The 20,594-nt window shown below is 39.9% G+C and overlaps 1 protein-coding gene across 2 annotated transcripts in view; it reads left to right on the top strand.

Moving 5' to 3' along the window:
* PHF2 (PHD finger protein 2) overlaps window positions 1–20,594 on the top strand; it is a 121,199-nt gene that overhangs the window by 79,874 nt on the left and 20,731 nt on the right. For both annotated transcript variants that reach the window (XM_080996728.1, XM_080996729.1), the window contains exons 4-11: window positions 1,105–1,265; window positions 6,421–6,562; window positions 8,164–8,350; window positions 10,464–10,626; window positions 12,594–12,681; window positions 13,709–13,815; window positions 15,710–15,801; window positions 17,093–17,182. In XM_080996728.1, coding sequence (XP_080852854.1) covers window positions 1,105–1,265; window positions 6,421–6,562; window positions 8,164–8,350; window positions 10,464–10,626; window positions 12,594–12,681; window positions 13,709–13,815; window positions 15,710–15,801; window positions 17,093–17,182 — 1,030 coding nt within the window. The remainder of the gene's footprint in view (window positions 1–1,104; window positions 1,266–6,420; window positions 6,563–8,163; window positions 8,351–10,463; window positions 10,627–12,593; window positions 12,682–13,708; window positions 13,816–15,709; window positions 15,802–17,092; window positions 17,183–20,594) is intronic.

The raw sequence follows: 20,594 nt of genomic DNA, 5'->3' as shown, positions 1-20,594 counted from the left end.
AAGAAAAACCTGCCCTGAAGGAACCTTTGGCTCCTCTCTAATCAGTGTTGACTAAGAAATAGGAAAAGAGCATCAGGATTACTTAGTGCAAACCCAGGGTAAACAAGTTCACTAATTAAATTAACAAACCCACCGCTAGTGCGAAGTTCCGCTTCAAAATTGAAGCAATAAGAAACTATTTTTTAAAAATTCCCTGCCTCTAGGAGACCAATATGGAGGATTTGCTTTCACCAACATGGTGGTCTTGCTCATCTGTTTCTTAAACTTTTGTTTGCATCTTCATTGGCTGCCACGTGAAAGGCACTGGTGTCCTGAAAACGAGATGTAGTTCAGAGCAAGCACAGAAGAGGGCAGCCATGCGTTATCCTAAAAACTTTTTGGTTTGTTATAGATTCAAGGATCTGTTATGTTTGCAATCAAATATCATTTGTTACTCTACCCTTCCCAAAAAATATCATTTTATATATGCACCAGAAAATACATGAATACTAAATATCTTGTCTGCTGGGAAGACCCGTATCCCAGTGTTTTAAGATATCTCATTTCCCCCAGATGCATTTCAGAACCACAGATGACAAAGACTATGTTCAGCCAGTAAGCATACTAATAACAGCAACCTAGACACAAGGGACCCCGGCACATGCAATTTCCAAAGCACCAGGCACCAAGTGTCCAGGCACTCTGAAAAACTACACATCCCAGGACCCTTTGCTGCCTTGCACATGCTCCAAAGCTTAGTTTGCATTCTGAATCGGAGAAGAGTTTCTCGGGGAAATGAGGACTGGTCATTATGCAGCTAAGCAATGTTACATGTGGGAGAAGCCTGTATCTCATGCCACAGTTAAAAATAAACTTTGGTGGCATCACTAGATGTGCTCATAACAGAAATACAAACGATTCTTTTAAAGTTCTTCATATTTGTCTGGCTGCTTGATTGAATTACTCAAGACTTAGAGAGGCTCATAGACCAGTGGTGTCTTAACAAGGAGAGCCATACATTGATCTGCAGCCTGCTTCATCAGTAATAAAGGAAAAGAAAATACGGACTGGGTGTGAAAGTCTTTTAATATTGGAATTATTCTTTCTTTTGTTTCGAATTTTTAGTGCTGAAGACGTGGTAATAAAACTGACTGGAAGCCAACTAACAGTTGAATATTTGGAAGAAAATGGATTCACAGAGCCTATCCTCATCCCAAAGAAGGACGGCTTGGGCTTATCTGTACCTGCACCGACGTTTTATGTTAGTGATGTTGAAAACTATGTTGGTACGTATTTGTTTTTGAGTTCAGAACCTACTTCACGGAGAGCGCCTTGAGGGGAGGTTCTTTCAGGTAGTTCTCCAGTGTGGGAAAACATGTAAACATCCTCACAAACCACTAGTGACTTGGATGGCCAGTCTTCTGAACACAGGAACATAGGAAGTTGCCTTATACTGCGTCAGAGTGTTGGTCCATCTAGCCCAGTGTTGTCTACAGTGGCTGGCAGTGGCCTTCCAGAGCTTCAGGCAGGAAGCTATCCCAGGAGGTGCCATGGATTGAACCTGGAGGCTGTCCCTGTGAGCTACAGCCCTTTCTGCCTCCCAGCCATATGATCACATTAATAAGTCTTCAGCCCAAACTTGAGTCAAACTTCACTGTTTCCCCCAACTCCCTGCAGCTGCTGTTTCTCCCCCCCCCCCCCATGCCTCATTTGCTGCACAATCTTCTCTTTCAGGCCCAAATGACAGTCCTTAATGGCTGCCCTCTTAACTTGGATTTGGCCCATTCTTATATAAAGAGAAGGGTGCAAAGGTAAAGGTGCGTGCACAGAACACCATCAAACTATCGGTTAGCGTAAATAACTAAGTGTGCTGGTTCATAAGGCAAGAATGGTGGCCATTTTACACCACCCCCATTGGTCCTGCTGCTGTGCTTTGGGCCCAACCATGGTTTGGCTTAGTGTGTGAAGATAGGCTTGTAGTTTGTGTGGCTCCAAGCACACAGCAAGCTGTAGTCAAGGCTTACTGCTCATGATTAGTCTGAGAGAAACAAACCATGAGCCCAGTTTCACACGACTTAGCTCCTAGTTGCACAGCAGCAGCAAGACTGGGAGAAGAGCGAAGCAGCTTCCATCTCTGCTTTGTGGACCAGCGTGATTGCTAATATCTTCCCCTATTCAGAGCTTCTCCCTTGCTGTCATTCCCTTCCACCGCAGCTGACGTCCAGTGTGCCTGGAGAGAAGGATTATTGGGAGGTGTGCAGTGAGTGTAATAAGGGTTGAATTTTCTTCACACCTGTGCCACTTTTTCTCTAAAAAATTGTGATCCAAACAGACCTGCATTTCAACAAACAGATCTGCTGCCGCCTTTTTAAAAATATAATAATTTTTATTAGTTTTCGATTACAGTCCAATAATAGCTTCATTATAACAATGCCAAATTATAATACAGTTACCAATACCAATTGTTCAAATACCAAATTATATAATTTAGGTGGCCCCCACATGCTACAATTCATGGTTTGATGGTATTCTTTATTTCTGCATTCCAAAATCTTATTAATTTCAATTACATTCCAGTCAAAATAATAATCCCATATACAACAACTGCAATATTAATAACTTCTATTCGTGTTGACACATTAAATGATTTATGAAACTACAGGTGAGGCACTCAAACGATATCCTTGTTCTTCCTGTGTGTGACAATTATTCTGTCCATGATGTTTCCTCCTGTCCTTGTAAAATGTAGTGTTCATCTTTTCCCGGTTGTTGCTGTTCTCCATCATGCCTTGGGCGGAGCTAATATCCCAGGTCTGCTGCTGCCTTGATATCCCTTTATGAGGACTGGCTACACCCATTTGCATCTTCTCATCTACACCTTTTATTTGCATCTAGTTTTTTCACTATTCTTTTAGATCACCTAGACCATGAGAGTGTTGCTTACCTGTGGTCTTCCAGATGTAGCTGGACTACAGTTCCCACATACAGGACCATTGGCTGGTCCGGTTGGGGCTGATGAGAGTCCACAACAACTGGGGGCAACAGGCTTCCCATGACTGTCTTGGACCCATTTCCAACCCCAGAGGGAGGTGCCCTGCATTTAAAAGCTGTGAAAGTTCTACACGTGAATCCTGGTTTTCCCATGGCAAACTTAGCCATCCATCCCAAGTTCACCTTCTCCTTTGCAGATTGTGTTTTTGCACATCCTGATTGTCCCACATAGTCCCACGTTGAACTGAAGTGGTTTTTATTAGCCACATTTGACTGTAAAGAACTGAACAGATTTATTTTCAAAAGCCAGTACAGTAGTACCTCGGGTTACATACGCTTCAGGTTACAGATTCCGCTAACCCAGAAATAGTACCTCGGGTTAAGAACTTTGCTACAGGATGAGAACAGAAATCGTGCTCCGGCGGAGCAGCAGCAGCAGGAGGCCCCATTAGCTAAAGTGGTGCTTCAAGTTAAGAACAGTTTCAGGTTAAGAACAGACCTCCGGAATGAATTAAGTACTTAACCCAAGGTACCACTGTACTAGAATCTGTTGGATAATGACTTCTTACAGTTTTATCCCCTGCTTTTTTATAAATTATTTTGAATACTTTGAAATCAGAAGATGTGATGTAAAAGGTTGTATGGATCAAACAAGGCATTTTAAAAAAGAAAAAAAAATACATTTGAAAATCCAAGTGTATAACTAAAACGCTGGTGGGAAAACAAGTAAAAGAGACAAATAATGCCATTCCTTCCTGAATGATCAGTAATATCCTAGATTGAAGCCTTTTCTCAATCAGTTGGCCTAGAGATAGTATGGTGTTCTGCCCAAGGGCAGCCGTTCTTTGTGATTCAGAGGTGACAAGCACACTTTGGGGAGGAAGGCTCCTCACTTTATTCCTGTACAGTACAAATCAGCATACAATGCACATGGCTAGCCTGTTTCTGAGCATAAAGCACAGGACTGGACTGCATAAAGCATATCCAAGCATAAATTGCGCAATAAGCCTAAACACAGCCTAATTAGCCGAATTGGATTACCATTTGCAGATATGCATACAGGTTAGTACAGCAATAAACATAAAGACCAGCGGGGTAAAGCTACATACTCCAGCCTACCATTTGTGCCCAATCATAGCTCATGGGATGCCAGGCAAAGCTAGCCTGCAGGAAGTCTAATTCCTGCACCTGGTTTCTATAAAGCACAAGGCATGAAACAGCACACAGTGCCTAACTTAGCCTTATGCTTGGCTGTTAATCTATCAGGCAAGATCCTACTGCTTTCATCCCTTCAGACTTAAGGTCACCAGTGGGAAGCATCTCTGTTGGCTCTGGGTTCTTCCCTCCCAGTTCTGCATCCGGGTGTCAGGGTGTGTAGCTGTGTAGAAGTGTGTTGCTTTCACAAACTCCTTGGCTTCCTCTTCTATAGTGTTGCACTGTGCTGACAAGGCTGACTGGCATATGGGTCATGCACCTATAGCATTCCTGGAGAAAGGGGAGTTTGACTGTAGATATCCCCTTGGCTTTAAAATGAAAGCAACAGTGTGTGTGCCAAACTCTCGTCTTATCTACGCAAGATAGCCACCTGGCATTTTCAGGCTTTGATCCTCCCTGTTTTTCTTACTTTACCAGCCATGTTGACATTCTGCTATTTTCCACTGAATAAATGCTGAATACACAGATTCATATTGAATCCTACAAGCATGGGGTAAATATAGCAAGCAACACAACTTCCAGGCCTGTTCAGGCCTTATCCCGAGGCATCAGGGGAAATATTGACAACATCGCACTATCTTCTTGTGCTACAAAGGACTTCCATGATGTGAGAATACATATGGTTCCAGCAAAGGAACACTGAAGAGCTAAAGCAGGGCTTGTCCAGACAGCTTCAATTTTGAGGAATACTTTGTGATACCTCAGTGGGGACAGCTGCCTTGTAGATGTATTTTAATTTTTTTTCTGCAGCAATGCTTTGCAGGGGATCGTATATGCAGATACACTGATATACCTCAGTGGTGTTTTCACTTTAAAGGTGAAAGCTTGTATGCATTTCATCCTTGGATGTGGCTTTAATTTCAACTTGGGAATTTTAAGAAAAATAAATAGACTAGAGAAGTTTTACCAAGGATCACTTTCTGAACATTTTCTGTAGAGCAGTTTGCAGCCTTTTAACATTGGCCACGATGCAAGAGATGTTGTACTATCTCTAAAAGAACAGGCCTGCAGTCTGGAGGTACTATGCGTTCCATTTCTGTCCAACAGGTGGTTCGCGATCTACTGGTCGATCGTGGGGGTGTTTGTTGTGGATCATGGTATGAAGCTCCTTATTGATCCCCCAAAAAAGCTCAACAACTCTGGTCAATTCTTCCCCCAAAAAACTCAACAACTCTTGGCAATGATAGTGGGTAGATCACTGTCAGTTTTTTTATACTGGGAGTAGATCACAGTCTCTTGGGAGTTGACCGTGCCTGGAATAGACCACCTGATTGACTTCCATGACTAGGAGTGCTTTCTACTTGCTCCAGCTGGCACGAAATAGCCTGACCGCAGTAGTTCGTGCGCTGATAACCTCAAGACTTGATTATTGTAACACACTCTATGTAGCATCTTTGTATCTGATCTGGAAAATGCAGCAAGCGCAGAATGTTGTGGCCAGACTGCTCACAGGAGCAGGCTATTGGAAACATGTTATTGCTCTTCTGAGGTCTGAGATTTGCCAATTTGCCACCAGGTCAGGTTTAAGGTTCTTGTGTGTTAGTTCACAAATCACCAAGCAGCTTGGGTCCAAGGTACCTTAAGGACCGTTGGATCCCTGATGTTCCATCTTGATCACTGAGATCTTCTGATAGGGCACTTATACCCACGAGGTTACTAGGGACCAAGCCTTTAGTGTGGCAGGCCCTGCCACTGAAGGCTCAGCAGGAATCATCCTTGTCTTCCTTTAGAGACGTCATTTGAAAACAATGTTATTTAGCCAAGCCTTGGAAATGTGAGTTTTCTTTTAACCAGTGGAGGTTTTGACTGATGTTTTTATTGTTGTAGTTATTGCGTGGTGTGCATTGCCTTGTATTTTCATACAAAAGTTTGGCTTACAGATATTTATTTATTTAAATAAATAAATAAATAAATATCAAACCTTGGAGTGGCTCACAAGCTTTCCATCGATCTATCATCTCTATCTATCTATCATCTATATCTATCATCTATCTATCTATCATCTATCTATCTATCATATATATCTATCTATCATCTATCTATCTATCTATCTATCTATCTATCGATCTATCTATCACCAGCACAGTTTCACAGAAAGACGGTATGAACCATTTTCTCCTCAGGCACACCCTGTGGTGACAACCCACCATGCCCTTTGAGTTCCACCTCGGCCCACAACTCATATTGGCTCCAGTTTGACATTCTCATTTTCCTTGGTGTTTTTCCCCCTTTCAGGACCAGAAAGGAGTGTTGATGTCACCGATGTCACCAAACAGAAGGACTGCAAGATGAAGCTAAAGGAATTTGTTGATTACTATTACAGCACTAACAGAAAAAGAGTTCTCAATGTAATTAACTTGGAATTTTCAGATACAAGGTAAGATAGAACAACAGGCTTGCCTTATTCCTGGGATGGGCAGGTGTGTTGTTGGACTTCAATTCCTTCAGCCTCAACCAGCATAATGAATGGTCAGAGGGGATGACAGATGTAGTCGAACAGGATTTGAAGGGTCACCATTTTCTCATCCCTGCCTTACTGCACAGATTCTGAATATTCCCCAGCATATTTAGCATTATTTTTTCTAGAGCATTAACAAAGACAATTCCTCAGTAATCCACCTATGTCTTATGTAATGATTGAATCAATGGTTTGGCCTTCCTCTACAGATTATGAAATTGCTTCCAGACACATTATTCAACTGTGTTTCAGTTTGCTGAATTTTTTTTCTGTGGGCAATGTTTGTGGGCGACTGATGAATATATGATTTGCTGAACCATGTAATTTAAACCTCTTTTTTCTTGTAGGACTTCTGGGCAATCTACATAGACATAAAAAGATTATTACGGGGCAGGAGAATGCTCCTTTATAAACAGAGAAAATGATGAGCTCTGGCAAAAATAAAATAAACAATGGTTGTTTTAGAAGAGAATTCCATCTTATTGGACAAGAGAAAGGAGTGATAATTAATGCAGATTACAGAAAGGCTGAAGGATAATTGCAAGATCATTTCTTTTGTAGTATCCATAGCTCTCTAGGCTGTATTTATTGTTTTAATAATGTAACCCCCTTCCTTCCACACAAAGGATCAAAAGCAATTTCAAAGCTCTGTGATTATAGGTATTTTTCATTAGGTATTTTTTTACAGCTTTCCCTCTATCTGCTGAAAGAATAACGATGGGAAGCATTTTATTCTTGAGGATCGTTGAAACAATCCTCACATGCTGCTGATTTAATCATCAGCCAGGAAATATTGTAGTGCTCGACAAAGAGCATGGCATTTTAACAGGCTCCAAAGTTCTGCCTTGACACGAAGTGTAAATGATACATACATTTACAACGGGAACATTTTAGTTTTAAGGTCCCACACGAGAGGTGCTTAAAAAGAAGAATATATAATAAAGCTGTTCAGTACTCAGGAAGCATTCAGAAAAAAATGATAGTACTGTTTGCTCTTACATTTACATGTTTGGGGGGGTAATAAACATTTTGGCAAATCAGTTTTGATATTGGTTATAACGGGTTTATTGAGAGAGAGAGAGAATGGAGCAGTACCACTAACAGTCAAATTCTATGCATGTCTACTCAGAAATGAGCTCCATTGATGAAAAGGGGGGTGACTTCCAGGTAAAGTAATCTTTTAGCCTAAAATAATCTTTCTCAGATTTGATTAATCAAACCAAACATACTCAGTCCATATGACATTGAGTTCTTCGAGCCCATTTACCTCATGCTCCTCCTGCCCTCAGTAAAAAGTTCTAAAGTTTTTTTTTTTATATACTTCTGCCATCTTGATGTTTTCCAAGGTTATTCATTCATCCTTCTTGTGTGTGAGAGAGAGATGGCTACATGAGAACTGGTACTTTTGAGAACTGAAATCACTATCCTGAAATTTCCCCAGGAACAGCAGACTGACAGAGATTAGCTCTAATGCTGACTTTAAGCTAATTCCAGTCTTTTTTGCTTTATATTTTAAACAGAATGTCCAGTTTTGTGGAGTCTCCTGATATAGTGAAGAAACTTTCTTGGGCGGAAAATTATTGGCCTGATGATGCTTTGCTGGCAAAACCCAAAGTGACCAAATACTGCCTGATCTGCGTGAAAGACAGCTACACAGATTTTCACATAGACTCCGGTGGAGCTTCTGCCTGGTACCATGTCCTGAAAGTAAGATGCTTTATTCCATATTTGATCATGCACTGTTCCATAGTAATTCCTCTCTTTTCTTGAATATCCCATTTCAGCTCTGCTGCTAAAGTAAGTATTTGACTTAAAAATACAGTACAGTGGTACCTCGGGTTAAGTACTTAATTTGTTCTGGAGGTCCGTACTTAACCTGAAACTGTTCTTAACCTGAAGCACCACTTTAGCTAATGAGGCCTCCCCCTGCTGCCACGCCGCCGGAGCACGATTTCTGTTCTCATCCTGAAGCAAAGTTCTTAACCCGAAGTAATATTTCTGGGTTAGCGGAGTCTGTAACCTGAAGCATATGTAACCTGAAGCGTATGTAACCCGAGGTACCACTGTATTAAGGACTTTCAGAAACAAACAGCAGTTTTTGACATGTAGTTTGGGCAGTCATTTTGCAAATGCTCCCCCAAACATCTAGTATAAGACCATGAAGCATGACCTTTCTTTCTCTTTTTAATTGTTTTTATTAAAGATTTTCTTGGATTACAGAAGTGTATACATGGTCTCCACTTTCAGATTATAAAGTCCTTTTTTACAGATCAGCTATATTGTGGGGGATGAGAAAGGGGGTAGATTTTGTGTCGGGGTTACGTTTCTGTATGAGGTATATAACATATACAGTTTGAGAGAGGAGCAGAGTGGTAGCATAGTGGATAGCTAAACTATGGATTTTACTCTTGTGGGATGCAATGTTAGCCATCAGCTTGGATTCCTTTAAAAGAGGATTAGGCAAATTCATGGAAGATAAGGCTATCATTGGATACGTGCCACAATGGCTATGTTCTGCTTCCACTCTCAGAGGCGATATGCCTCTGAATACCAATTTATGGGACTCACAAGTGCAGAGAGCACTCTTGTACTCAGGTCCTGTTTGCAGGATTCACATAGCAACCTGGTTGGCCGCTGTGAGAAAAGGATGTTAGCCTAATGGGCCTTTGGTCAAAGCCAGCAGTTCCCTTGTCATGTTCTTATAGCTTCAATATGTGCATGTATATTTGCTCCCTGAACCATAGTTCTGTCAGTGCGGTGGTGCTTATAACTTGCCTTTTCCCACTGAACCGTTAAATTGTAGAATTGTAGAGTTGAAGGGGATCCATCTAGTCTGACCCCCTGCAAGGCAGGAATCTCAACATGCAGTTCCCCATCCAACCTGAAACCACACTGGAACCTGCTTAGCAAACAGCCACAAACTAACAAACTTTTCACATAAACACAATTCTGGTTTTAATACCGCTGTCTCTACAAACTTGTCAATCTATTTTTGTGCAATATTTTGAACTCACATGCTTAAGGTGGACAGCATGTTTTTACAAAATAAAAGCCAGGAACAACCTGCTTCTGTTAACTTATTTTGATGATAGGCAAAATAAGGTTGGGTCACCGCATCTGACAGAGGACCCCATTGTAATTTGAAGGATGTGTTATAAACTTGTTTGGTTTGTTAGTTAAATTTAGGCCTTGTCTTTCCATGTCCAGTGCAGCTAATGACAGTATACAATGCATATGGAAGAAAGTCAGTTTAAATACAATAAGTAATAACAAGGAGGGCAGTTAAAAACAGCATACGAAACAAAAACAACAACAACAACAACAACAACCAACAGTGGTCATTTAAAACCAGTGATGCCTCACAAGCAGCAAAGGAGATGACTCATGTCAGCAGGCCAAAGGCCTGTCCAAACAGGAAAGCTTTTGCCAACTCACATCCACACCATATGTTTAAAGCACTCTTTAAGTGTCATGGCTTCCTCCAAAGAATCATGGGACATGTAGTTTGTTAAGGGTAAAGAGTGTTGTTAGGAGATCATAAACAACCTACAGCTCCCAGGATTCTTTGGGGGAAAACAGGGGCTGATAAAGTGGCATGAGAACTCTTTAAATGTACGGTGTTGCATGTGACTCAAAGGCTAGCATTGAAGGGCTTAAATTGCAACCATTAAACGGAAGTGAGTTCCTGAGCCCGTTCTCAACAACTGAAAAGGCCCACAAACCATTCTTTAGCTGTTGGTGGAACAGATATATTTCTGTAGGCATACTAGATAGTATTATTTGAGCATGATAATCAAAACATCTCTTCTTTCCATTACAGGGAGAAAAAATATTTTATCTCATCAAGCCAACCTCTGCAAACATTTCCCTCTATGAACGGTGGCAGTCAGCAGCAAATAACAGCGAAATGTTTTTCGCTGATCAAGTGGATAAATGCTACAAATGCACAGTTAAACAAGGACAAACACTTTTTATCCCATCAGGTGAGGATGCTGCGTTGAACGCATTTGTTAGCTTTAGTTTTGTAATAATAATAATAATAATAATAATAATAATAATAATAATAATAATAATTTATTTATGGGGATGCGGGTGGCGCTGTGGGTTAAACCACAGAGCCTAGGACTTGCTGATCAGAAGGTTGGTGGTTCGAATCCCCGCGACGGGGTGAGCTCCCGTTGTTTGGTCCCTGCTCCTGCCAACCTAGCAGTTCGAAAGCACAAAGTGCAAGTAGATAAATAGGTACTGCTCCAGCGGGAAGGTAAACGGCGTTTCCGTGTGCTGCTCTGGTTCACCAGAAGCGGCTTAGTCATGCTGGCCACATGACCCAGAAGCTGTCTGCGGACAAACGCCGGCTCCCTCGGCCAATAAAGCGAGATGAGCGCCGCAACCCCAGAGTCGGTCACGACTGGACCTAATGGTCAGGGGTCCCTTTACCTTTTAATTTATACCTTGTCCATCTGATTGGGTTTCCCATATGAGACATGAAATGATATAAAGTTCTGCCATTTACACACGCATTCTGTAGAATGAGAAGCCAGTAAACTTTCAAATGTTGGTTAAATGGCCCCATGCAACCAACACACACACACACACACACACACACACAAACGAGTTTGTGACGGGAATACTTCAATCTGGGCTAGGAGAAGCAACACCCACCCATGAGGCTGTACTCAGCAGTTTGGAATTTTATACAGGGTTGGCCTGCAGCAACTCAGGAGTAGCTGGCGTGATGGGGCAGCTGCCTTGCCATCACCTATCCAATACCAGTGTTAGGCATTTATGTCAGTGCAGCCCCAAACTCACCATCACCCTGTCCTACTTCTGCACTATCTCAATAAGTGGCAGCTACATCACTCTTGAATTGTATGCAATTGTATGTAATTCTGCCTAATATACACATTTTTTTTGCATAGCACAGTTCCCCTGATGTAGTGCATTTTAGTATATTATTTTCACTTATAGAAATATTTTTATGGAGACTTTCCCTTAGTTGTGTGCACTTTTTGTACACATTACTGGGCTGGAGAACCACATTGCAAAATTTGTAGAGGTGCATGGGGGAGACCACAGCAGGATGGAGGAAATGAAGAAATTCACCTCTCCAGGAGCTAAACCGGTTCTGCAAGTGGAATGTCAGCACTGGAAGCCCCCTTGAGGTTTTGGTGACTCTCCAAGAGAAAGGACTTTCAACTACAGTGGTACCTTGGTTCTCAAACTTAATCCATTTCGGAAGCCCGTTTCAAAACCAAGGCACGCTTTCCCCATAGAAAGTAATGCAAAATGAATTAATCCATTCCAGACTTTTAAAAACAACCCCTCAAACAGCAATTTAACATGAATTTTACTAACAAGACCATTGATCCATGAAATGAAAGCAATAATCAATGTACTGTACTATAAACTAAATAAGACCATATTGTAGATGATAAAAATTAAAATTATTATTTTTTCTTACCTGCACTGATGATAGTCATTGTTTGGATGGGGGGCTTTTATCCATTACCACTGTCACACAATCAATAAATCAATCAGTAGCTGAACTGGGTTCCACACAGTCACAAAAACAAATTAACCAAAAGAGACTCAAAAACAAAAACGCAAAATAAATAGCAAAAACAAAAGTGCCAAACTTAATCCGTTCTGGACGTCTGTTTGACTTACAAAATGTTTTAAAACCAAGGCGTAGCTTCTGATTGGTGCAAATGCCCCGGAAACAATAGCCGACAGCCACATTTGACGTTCGGCTTCCAAAAAACTTTCGAAAACTGCAATACTTACTTTCGGGTTTTCGGCATTTGAGAACCAAGGCGTTTGGGAACCAAGGTACCATTGTATATATGAGAAAAGAAATGTGAATGAGCAGCAGACTATAAACATTTAAGAAGCTAGTGATTATACTTCTGCTTTTTTAAAGCTGAAATGTTTTCCCTTCTGTCTTTTCCAGGATGGATTTATGCAACTTTAACTCCTGTTGACTGCTTAGCCTTTGCAGGACATTTTCTACATAGCCTAAGTGTAGAGATGCAGATGAGGTAAGATGTTCATATTTATCTCAATTTGATAATATTCTAATGAGATGTGCATTTTGTTGGGTCTGCAACAAAGAGTGGCACTAGCTTAGTTAGAAAATATTTTCTTTCCCGATTAAAATAATAGAAAATAAACAAACAATAAAATAAACAATTCCCACAGTTGTTGTTATGATTATAAAGCATGCTTGCATATTTGTAAGCATAACTATGTCTTTAAAAAAATCAATAAACCTCATAAGCAGGGCTTTTTTTCAGCCAGAACTCATCAGAACTCAGTTCTGGTACCTCTCAGGCAGGCGCTATTGCCATTATAAGATTACAAGGGAGGCATTCGTGGTGAGTTCCAGCACCTCTTTTTCTAGAAAAATAGCACTGCTTATAAGACTCATGAAACTGCCCACTTCCATTGTCCTAAACTCTGTTCCATAAATGTCTTAAATCTATTCAAAATTATTGTTTATAGTAGTTGTCGGCATAACTAACTGTAATTAGGCATACGAAGAATGGGTATTTTAGAATGCAGTCCTATACAATTACCTGGGAATAAGTCCCATTGAACTATATAGGACTTCGTTCTAACTATGCATGCTTTTGTTTTAATATGTTTTTGTTGGTATATTAATTATGTAAATTCCTACTGTGAATCACCCTGAGATGTATTTGTATGAAGAGCAAAAAGTAAGCATGTAAATTCATAAATTGCACTAATGTTAAAAATGTGACATTGTGTAACATTTTTGGCTGTATATTTGTGCAGTTTGTCAATTGTTTTCCAAGGAACAGTGTGGGATTTTGTGATGGTTAATTCAGCAAATGCTATGTAAAAAGCCCTTCTGTTTCACATTATGCTGGTCATTTTCATAGCAGCTGAGGATTTATGACAGCTTGGATTATAAGAAGCACCTGTAAACCACAGTCATACAACAGTTGTGTTATGGTCAATACTAGGAGATACTTTTCTTTTTGGTTTAGAAAGCTTCCTGTAAACTGTTCAACTGAAACACTTTTTTTTTACTATGCATCATAGAGCATATGAAGTTGAAAGACGATTAAAAATTGTCAGCTTAACCCAGTTTCCTAACTTTGAAACGGCATGTTGGTACACAGGAAGACACCTGCTAGAGTCATTTAAAGGTAAATAAAAGCATTTAGTGTGTTTCTTGCTTTCCATTGTTTGCCATGCTAAGTATAAACAAAAATGATCTAGCTATTTTAAAAAGAATAAACCTCCTATGGGTTTTGGAAAAAAGATTTTCAATAACGAGATAGTCAGATTTCAATAAAGTAACTTTTTTAAAAACAGCAACATGCATTTGATATTGATGGCACTAATACAAATTTGATTTTTATGAAGGATTTTAATTTGTAATCCAAGTTTACAACTCTACAGGGGACTCTTGTGGAGTCAATTATCCACCAAAATGCTAACAAGCACATTTCACAACAAAGATGCTGAGAGTCAAAAGTGGTCTTCCTTGCAAAAAGCAAATGTGCAGTACTCTAGAAATACATTCCGGCTGGCAAATCCTGTAATTTAAATTAATTGCCTATTACATTCAGAACAAAGCCTTTAGATACCACTCTGCTGGAAGTGTTTCCTTTTGATTGTATCCTCCTTGAGGTGACCAATCTTCTTGAGATCTTCCCTATGTGACCTTTGTCATCCTCCCGATCCTACACCCTACATATTCTCCTGGAAAGTCACTTTCTTTAGCCTCCTTTTGGTTGCATTCTCCTAGAGGTTATTTACTTACCTGGCGGTAACCTGCTTGTCCTTCATTTTAATGCTGCTGTCATAGCATTGTTACATACTGACCTTGGAGCTAGCCTTTGTCTTGATCACACTCTCCTGGAGTTGACCCCCTCAACCTTTCTTTTGATCACACCTTTCCAGGGTAGAAAAGAAAATCGTTACTGAAAATCTAATGTGCTAACTTAGCTGCTGTATCAAGATAGAAGGGACTAGTCAATGACAGTGTTTCTGCCTAATAATTTCCTCAGAGAATTTCTTAGATTCCAATTGCTTTACCTGTGCCCTGTCCCAGGATCTTACACATTCATTGTTCCCGCTATTCTGGCGTCTAATTGTTTCATTGAAATACCACAGTAAAATTGATACCCTTATTACAGAAGAATACAAGAGTTCAGGTTGGTTAAACGGTGCCAAATACTGCGCAGAGACCTTGAACACAATACACCCATGCCCTGTAATCTTTGTAAAGTGCCATTTTCTTTTGTAGCATACTTGTGGAAAAGTACTATGTGTCTTAGCCCTGACAATGTAGCAAAATCTGATATCTAATTAAGGCATGTTACACTTAAAATAAACATGCCACAGGTCGGCCATCTACTGTATAAAGTCAAATGCTGACTAATTCCTAACTACTCTGATTTTGGAACTTTGTGTATACTGCTTTGAACTTTTTCAGAACAGGGTGTAAACATGAGGTAGACTTGTATTACCACCACTGGACAGAAAAAAGAAAGTACTTCATCGTGCAACACACAGTTAAATTACAGAACTTGCTCCCACAGGAGGCAGCAATAGCTTTAAAAAAGGATTAGACAAATTCATGGAAGACAGGGTTATTGATGATTACTAACCATTATTGTTTTGTTCTGCTTCCACAGTTGCAGGTAGCAGGGCTTCTGTTTATCCCATGTTGGATACAGCCCTATGTATCTGGAATTGTAATATTATGAATGTATAAATCCATTTTTTGTGGACAAATATATCTACTAATTTTAATTTGACACCACATTTGAAATCCATTGCCAAATCTCAAAATAAACGAGCAGATTTCAAGTTGAAAATTCACCTGTTCTGAAATTTCAGATTCTAAAGTTTGGAACTGTTGATTTTATGACCATACAAATTCATACTTACAGCATGCTTTTCAGACTGTCCACTTGCTTTTAGATTGCCCCTTCATAAAACAAAGAATGTACCTTTTTCATTTTGAAAATGTGCGTGAACAGAAATTGATCACCTTTATTGAATGGCCGTTGTCTTCTCTGCTTTGCTTAGGATTGCACAAAGCAGGGAAGCAGCCTCCTTCTCATTTAGTCCAGGGAGCAAAGATCCTCAATGGCGCTTTCCGGTCATGGACTAAAAAGCAGGTGGGTTTACGTGGCTGCAAAAAGAAAAAAAAAGGGAAAGGATGGGGCAACAGGGAGAGAGATGTCTGCAAATAACAGAGGCAATAATCTGAGAAATTCAAAACAATAGCCTGAGAAATCCAATAGAACGAATGGTTTCACATACAAGGCTTTCAATGAAACAAAACATTTTGCATCCTGCACTATTAAACAAGCTCATTAAGCTTTATTCAAAGAGATACGTGAGCAACTAAAATCCTGCTTGATGTGTTCAGCTATTGTTTATGTGTAGCAGAGAAAAGAAGCAGAAAACGAGGACTGTCTGTATCATTTATATATTTATTATATAAATATATATACTTGGTTCTCCTCCCTCCAGTTTATCCTCACAACAAGGCTGGGAGGTAGGTTAGGGTGAGAGAGAGGGGCTGGTCTATGGATTGTGCCAAGAGGAGAAGCAGAGTATCCCTGCATGCCTGAGGAAATATGGGAAAGACCCCCGTATGTCCTGTCTGTGCATGGACACATCACAAGAAGGTAAAGAGAGCTGCTGTGAGAATACAGGGAAACCAGAGGAGGATTAGCAAACAGCACCAGAAGAGAGAAACCTAATGTGCTTCCTTGGGAAGATTTCGGGAGGTGATTTCATACCAAAGTGTTGCCTCGATGATATCTCATCTCTAGATTAGGATAAATTGCACACTGCCCTAGATAAGAATGAAGGAATGGTGGTTGGATCCAGAGTTCTGCAACTGGGGTTCTGTGAATGAAGGGTTGGAGACCCTCCAGAACAAATTGGGAGATAGCACAAGGGCTGTAGGGGAAGGGATGGGGAAGCGTCCATTAGGCCGAACCTCTTCCCATTAATGGAAGAAGCCCTTCAATGCACATATACAGGGTCGCCCTGCTCAAGCATGACACACAGATTCACGAAGTATTCCATACATAGTATATTAACTTTTTAAAAAATAAAATAATTAAAATAAGGGTACCTTTGGATCCAGCCTGAGCTTTGAACTGAAGTACTCAATAATGTTAGCCAGTGCTTCCCCCCCTAAAAAAATGTTTAGGGGTACTCTCATTTTGACTCAAGAAAATCACCATTTTATAGTTCAAATCGGGAAAAATAAATACAGTAAATGGATGGACAAAAGGACAAAGATTCACTAAATGTTTAGGGGTCTGTGTACCCTTGCGTCCGTCCCCCCCGAAAAAAGCACTGACGTTAGCCTTGCATAATTTTAACAATGTGAAATTATAAGCTCTCTTGATGCACATTTGAACCTTTTTATTTGGCTTTATTCTGCTCTAGGCATTAATAGACCATGAAGATGAACTCCCAGAACATTTTAAACCCGCACAACTTATTAAGGATCTTGCCAAAGAAATAAGATTAAGTGAGGTTGGTATTCTTTCTTGAATATACACTTCTTGCATTTCTGTATAAAATGTCAACAAACTGATTTCTGTGTTTCTAAAGGGTAGTTCACTAATATTAATTTGTATCCTACATTTCCCTGTGTATGGTCAACAATCTTCATGGAAGATACAAAAGTCACGGGTTTAAATTTGAAGGCCTCGTGCATTTTAGACCACATCCCTCCTTCCTAAAAAGGAAACTTAAACTTCATTCACAATGTTAAGCCTCAGAAGTATAATAGCCAGGTAAATACAAATTGCTGGATCTAATGCACTCATGAGGCCTTTTAAAAAGTCTCTCCATGTTCTTTTACATAATTGGGTTTTCTATAGCTTCATATGCACCATACATTTAAAGCATCATACCACTTTAAGCAGTCATGGCTTCCCTCAAGGAATCCTGAGAACTATAATTTAGTTAAGGGTGCTGAGAGTTGTTAGGAGATCCCTCACAGAGCTACCATTTTCAGAGGTTTTAACTGTCAGTCCCTCTTCCTTGGGAACTCTGAAATTATAGTGCTCTGTGAGGGGAATAACCATCTCTGAACAACTCACACCCTTAACAAACCACAGTTCCCAGGATTCTTTGGCAGAAACCATGACTGTTAAAGCAGTGCAGCGGTACCTTGGTTTATGAACTCAATCTGTTCCAGAAGTCCATTCTTAAACCAAACCATTCTTAAACCAAGGTGTGCTTTCCCATAGCAGCAGGGGACTCAATTTACAAATGGGACACACTCAACAGGAAGCAAAACATGTTCTGCTTCCAAGGCAAAGTTCACAAATCAAAACATCTACTTCCGGGTTTGCAGCGTTCTTAATCCAAGTTGTTCATAAACTAATCTGTTCTTAAACCAGGGTACCACTGTATATAAGTGCGCTTTGAATGTATGGTACAGATTTGGCCTATATCTGAAGCACATCTTAAAATGACGATACATATACTGAGATTGGACTTGGTTCTGCATGTTATGGTGGCAGCCAAAAACCGCGATGAAAGGGAAGATGATGTTTTTATTGTATCAATCTGTATGTGATCTTTTATATGTATATGTTTTAATTCTACTAAATCTTAATTGTTAAAATATTTTTTAAAAATGTGTGACAAAATAAGCATGTCTTAAAATGACCTTTAAATGTCATCAATGGTGGGGGATAATCTGATCTTAGTTGGGAGGCAATTCCATAGAAAGGCAGCCATCACTGAGAAGCCCTATCAAAAATATCAGTCATCTAACTTCCAGGGAACTTCCAGGGAAGTATTGCCCATTTGGTTTAGGAGACATTCTATACATTAATATGGCAGACACATGAAATCCACCCAAATGGAAATGACTTGCTGTTCAATGGACAAGTTGAAGCTGCATGTCTTTCTAGTGCCTCACTCTGTTATTCTGAAATGGATAAATAAAGCAACTGGTTAGAGAACTTAAATAAGGAATAAGAAATGAGGGAATGGTTAATGGCTTCAGAACAAGTTAGGATATTAAGCCAGCTTGGAAACCATAGCTTCATATCCTGGCTTGTTTCAAAGGAATTTACCATAGTTCCATAGCCAGTACATGATAAGAAGCTGTAGTTAATGGAGGACTTCCTGGTTTGTTCACCCAATCTCATGAAGAGGCTGTATGCAAGGTCAAATGTCTTGTTTGCATCTTGGCTTCTTAAACTGAAGTGCAATCATCTGAACATGGCCAATAAATTGGATTGTGCCCAGTGGGTGAAGGATCAGGGCTAATGAATTCAGCTCTGCCTTTTATTCTGAGTGCAAGGATACCAAGATAGGGGCTACTAAAAATCTATCTGCCTTTCATGGGTTCCATGTAGAATATGGATTCTGATGATTATTAAAACGACAGCATTAAATAGGAAATAATGTCTTTTTAATTAGTCACACACTGTTAATTTTTATTGTGCATCTTTTACTGCTACCTTTTACCTTGGGGGGCAATGTAATTCTGTTTTGCTTCTCCCATGCGAATTAATTTGAAAGGCATTCTCTTAAAACTGATTAGCATTTTAAACATTTCTTTCTTCATTTTCTATTGTTTTAGCCAAAAAAAAATATAAAGAGAGAAAAGAATGGGAGAGGCTTTTTGAAAAACGTAAAAACAAGAACAAGAGAACAAATGAAGCAAATAGTAATTCTCCACATTTAAAATTATAATTAGATGATAATCACGTTCTCCTAATTAAAACAACTTTTCTAAATTATGGAAGTGTGTGACTATATAATAAACTTCTGCAAAGTTTGTACGTGTAGCTGGGACACCCCTTTATGTTTAAATCAATGGTAGTTGTTCCAAGGATAAAAGAAAATAAATATACCCTGCCGTTGTGATGCTCAGTACAGAAATATTCTTCTGAAAGACCTGTCAAGCTGACACAGCCACAAAAAGTAAAAATAGCATGGTACAAACTGCAAATTAAACTAGATAGTGAAAATAGGCATGTTGATTGGTCCTTCCTGAGATGTCTGCCTGTATTTTCCAGTGGAATGGTCAGAACCTATCAGCTCATTTCTCCGTGTTTAGGAATGAGAGAAAAACTTTTCAGACATTACAAGCTCTATGTACAGCTACCTCCTCAGGGAGTATCTAGTTTGAGTGGATTGCATGTTCTGTAAGAGTAGCTTTGGCTACTTTTTAGACCCAATTCTTTTGTTTGTGGGTCATATTCACCCCCATCCTATGCTCCCTCTCCATTCCCCTTCTCACTCCACACCAGTAAATTAGGAATTTGCAAAGCTTGTGAGAGCTGCAGAGGCCGGATCACATAGTGATCTTTCCATGTGATCTTCTTTTTACATTTTTATTAATTAGATTTATATACCGCTCTTCATCATAAGATCTGAGGGTGGTTCACAAAATAAAATACAGGATAAAAACAAGTAAATAATTACAGTGGTACCTCGGGTTACATACGCTTCAGGTTACATACGCTTCAGGTTACAGACTCCACTAACCCAGAAATAGTACCTCGGGTTAAGAACTTTGCTTCAGGATGAGAACAGAAATCGTGCAGCAGCAGCGCAGCGGCAGCGGAAGGCCCCATTAGCTAAAGTGGTGCTTCAGGTTAAGAACAGTTTCAGGTTAAGAACAGACCTCCAGAACGAATTAAGTACTTAACCCGAGGTACCACTGTACAGTCAAACCTCGGATGTTGAACATAATCCGTTCTGGAAGCATTTTTGGCTTCCGAAATATTCGACAACCACTCCTGATTGGTTGTAAGAGCTTCCTGAACTCAAGCGGAAGCCACGTCGGACGTTCGGCTTCCAAAAAAATTCAAAAACCGGTGCATTTACTTCTGGGGTTTTGGCGTTTGGGAGCCAAAACATTCCAAAATGGAGGCATTCGGGAGCTGAGGTTTGACTGTAAAACAAAACAGCAAAA

The sequence above is a fragment of the Podarcis pityusensis genome, assembly GCF_964106645.2.
Source record: "Podarcis pityusensis genome assembly, chromosome: 2".
Classification (NCBI taxonomy): domain Eukaryota; kingdom Metazoa; phylum Chordata; class Lepidosauria; order Squamata; family Lacertidae; genus Podarcis; species Podarcis pityusensis.
This window is presented reverse-complemented; position numbering and strand designations above follow the sequence as displayed.